The sequence below is a fragment of the Sardina pilchardus genome, chromosome 18 (genome assembly GCF_963854185.1).
Source record: "Sardina pilchardus chromosome 18, fSarPil1.1, whole genome shotgun sequence".
In the NCBI taxonomy this organism is placed as follows: Eukaryota; Metazoa; Chordata; class Actinopteri; order Clupeiformes; family Clupeidae; genus Sardina; species Sardina pilchardus.
In genome coordinates, this window is record NC_085011.1 from 32,026,344 (window position 1) to 32,029,519 (window position 3,176).

Sequence of the window (3,176 nt, forward strand, 5' to 3'; positions counted from 1 at the left end):
CTGTAGTCTGCCTACCATAGCCTCACATTACATCACCAGAATCTCCAGGAAAGCCAAAAACATCATCTCTGACCTCTCCCACCCAGCACACCATCTATTCACACCCCTACCATCAGGGAGAAGGTTCAGGAGCATCACATGCAAAACATCACGCTTCAGGGATAGTACCTATCCACAAGCTATTCGCCACCTGAACATGCACTAAGCACTTATGGATTGCATACCAGACTACCTCTCTTTGCACTTGTACAACTGTACAGAACTGCTGCTTTCTGTGATCCTTGCACTTTGTTGCACTTTTTCTGTATATTAAGTGTTGTTACCCCTGTGCTATTGTGTTGTCATTATGTGTATTATATGTGAGCATACCAAAACACATTCCTATCAATTGTATTTTCATACTGTTGAAATGGCTATAATAAACTTGAACTTGAACTTGGCTTCCCAAGTTCCCCACCACCCTCCAACAAAGACTTGATGAAAAAAGTGAGGTCTTCATTGCTTCAGCTTTTAGAAATAAATGGAGATCCCAGATTGTCCAGGTTCTTTTTGATGATATATGTAGTTACACATGGTAAGTACATAAAATTGAGATGCAACATATCTTTAGTAGATTGCTAAAACTGAACTTAAAAATGCATCATGTGTCTTTTTGCAGGTATCCCTCAAGCAAAATCTATAATGACACTTGTTCTGCACTTGCAAAGTACAGTTTCCTCCGGGATCGCACAGGGAAATGCTATGTAAGATATCTTAATGTAAAGCTTTTCTAATAACATCACACATTTTTTGTATGTATGTGCATTGTATTGTTTCTTATTACACAGGAATCATGGCATCAGATGCTAAGAAATAAATTTAAAAAGGAGCGAATCCCCCTGGTGTTCATCCCTGACATCCAACAAAAACAGAAAAACTCAAGGAAAACTCCTGCACAAACAGTATAAATGGTAATTAGTAAGAAACCCAATTCATGAGTTGTTTCTTTCATACCATATTGTGCTTTACTGTATGACATTTCATTGATACTTTTACTGTTTTTTGGTTTTGATTACTTCTTTGTCAACTGACAGACTGGAGAGAGTAGGAGTGGAGAGACTAGGAGTCTTGGAGAAGATGCAGCCAGCCTGGGAAGCCACCGACAAAAGATGCAGGCAGAGTGCCGAAAGAAACATCCAAATGTATCTTTTCTACAACATAAAATGGCCCGAACAAGGATAGAAAGAAGAGCATACTTGGAAAAGCATTCCACAATGGAAGCCCTTGAGGAGTATCCTGCACTAAGACTTCCAGTAGTAGTGAGTACAGTATGACTTCTTGCTTTATTTTGTGCCCTGCTGTAAAAATGCATCGTATTAAGATTTGTTATTTTGTGTATGTGTCGTTTTTTTGTGTTATTAACAGCTTCTTGCAGAATCACAAAATCAGCTCGATGTTGATGTAGATCGCAGCATCATGTCAGGAATGGGACAAATAGCAAGAAAAATTATTGAACAATGCCAGCGACGAGCCACAGGCCAGGATCTCTTTAAAATGTATAACGATGCCAAGACTGGATGCGCAGAGGAGTCACACAGAGGTACCAGTACTACATTTCTAATAGATCCTTTTATTGTTTGCAAACACTCCGTTTGCCAACATTTCAGCGCTATCAGAACCTTTACGAAACTGACCTTTATCAGCAGTGTCTTTTAATCAATCAATTTTATCAATAGGTAATCCTACAAATTAAAATCTTTACTCAGTACTACAGTATGTGATATCTAACTACAATAGCGATCCTGTGTGCCTTTCAATGTTCAAATTCTGTAGAGGTTACTTGCATTTTATGATAAACAGGCTAGTAGTGTTTCTGATGATCTCTGAATGATCTCTATCATTTATCTGTATTACAACAGGTATTCAGGTGGTCCTTGCCACATTACTTCTGCCACATTTATTGAGGGAGGACCCCGATGCCCTTTACCGTATCAACAAGGTGTGATTTATTGTGAATTGGTCAAAATGTTGTCAAGGTACATATCAGCAATTTCCTATAACAAAGTTTTGGTCTGTCCAGACTCCAGAGGTTCCAACGCCTGTCCTGGTCATTACCGGAAACCCGTTCCTGGAGGCTACTTTTGGTGTACATCTGGACTACACACATATCCTCACCCATGAAGTTGATGACATCACCCTCGCACTAGCAACCTTGATGTCAATTTATTTTGTGTTCAATACCGAATATCACAAAAAAGTAAAAAACACTCTTAGTTTTATTGAAAAGTACCTTATGTCCAATACACCAGAAGGAAAAATTGTGCCCACTGTGATCAAAATGGCAAACTATTTGTTTTCTTAAGCAAGATGCAGTATCTAATCCAAGTCTCTCTCTTTATCACTCTTTCCATCTCTCTCCCTCCCTTTCTCTCTTTATCACTCTTTCCATCTCTCTCTTTCTTTATCACTCTTTCCATCTCTCTCTCTCTCTCTATCTCTATTGAACATACAATTTATTTGTAAGGTATTTATTTATGACAGTTACATGTACAGTACATCTCTTCTTTGTGTATAATAAGCCTAAATTGAGTATAACACCCTTGTTAAACATAAAATGTGTATATTTATTATATGTAGGCTACATCAGTACTTATTTATATTGGTATGAAAGACCTATACTGACTGATATGTACAGTATATTACTTTCGATTGCAAATGTAACATGTTTTATATTACTGTATAAATTATTTACTACAGTACTAGTAAAAAAGTATGATTAAACATTTGTGTATTGTTAGTGATCTGTATAATAATAAAAATAACTAGATGTACCGCAAAGCGATACACAATATGACCGCCGCTCAGTCCTGCACATTCTCTCCGCAAATATCAATCACGCTTGTGTTTCCATCGCCTACTCCATCCCTACTGCAACTTTTATGTATGTAAATGAGTGTGTGCATGTGTGCGCTTGCTTTTGTGTATGAGTGTTTCTCTGTCTAGTGTGAGTGTGTGTCTGCTTGTGTGTGTGTTTAATGTGTCTCTGAGTATATGTTCACTGTGCTCTCTGCCGTCACTGTCACTCCAATATCAGATAACACACACACACACACACACACACACTCACATGCGCACGTGTGCACACACAGGCACACACTCACACACGCACACAAACACACACTCGCACACACACACAC

The 3,176-nt window shown here is 38.4% G+C and overlaps 1 protein-coding gene and 1 long non-coding RNA gene across 2 annotated transcripts; both read left to right on the forward strand.

Moving 5' to 3' along the window:
- The first annotated feature begins 438 nt into the window (after window positions 1-438).
- On the forward strand, window positions 439-965 carry LOC134064357 (uncharacterized). The gene is made up of 3 exons (XR_009936293.1): window positions 439-574; window positions 659-743; window positions 828-965. It is a non-coding gene; the product is annotated as an uncharacterized LOC134064357 (long non-coding RNA).
- An 11-nt stretch (window positions 966-976) lies between these two features.
- Window positions 977-2,760, forward strand: LOC134064356 (sterile alpha motif domain-containing protein 3-like). The gene is made up of 4 exons (XM_062520276.1): window positions 977-1,298; window positions 1,405-1,579; window positions 1,899-1,978; window positions 2,060-2,760. The coding sequence occupies exons 1-4, from the start codon at window positions 1,149-1,151 to the stop codon at window positions 2,339-2,341; spliced, it is 687 nt and encodes a 228-aa protein (XP_062376260.1). The 5' UTR covers window positions 977-1,148; the 3' UTR covers window positions 2,342-2,760.
- Window positions 2,761-3,176: the final 416 nt, after the last annotated feature.

Bases quoted from the DNA above. Each gene is read 5' to 3' on its own strand.
- LOC134064356 (XM_062520276.1), top strand. From the start codon at position 1,149: ATGCAGGCAGAGTGCCGAAAGAAACATCCAAATGTATCTTTTCTACAA. The intron at 1,299-1,404 runs GTGAGTACAGTA...TGTTATTAACAG, and splicing joins CACTAAGACTTCCAGTAGTA to CTTCTTGCAGAATCACAAAA. The intron at 1,979-2,059 runs GTGTGATTTATT...TGGTCTGTCCAG, and splicing joins CCCTTTACCGTATCAACAAG to ACTCCAGAGGTTCCAACGCC.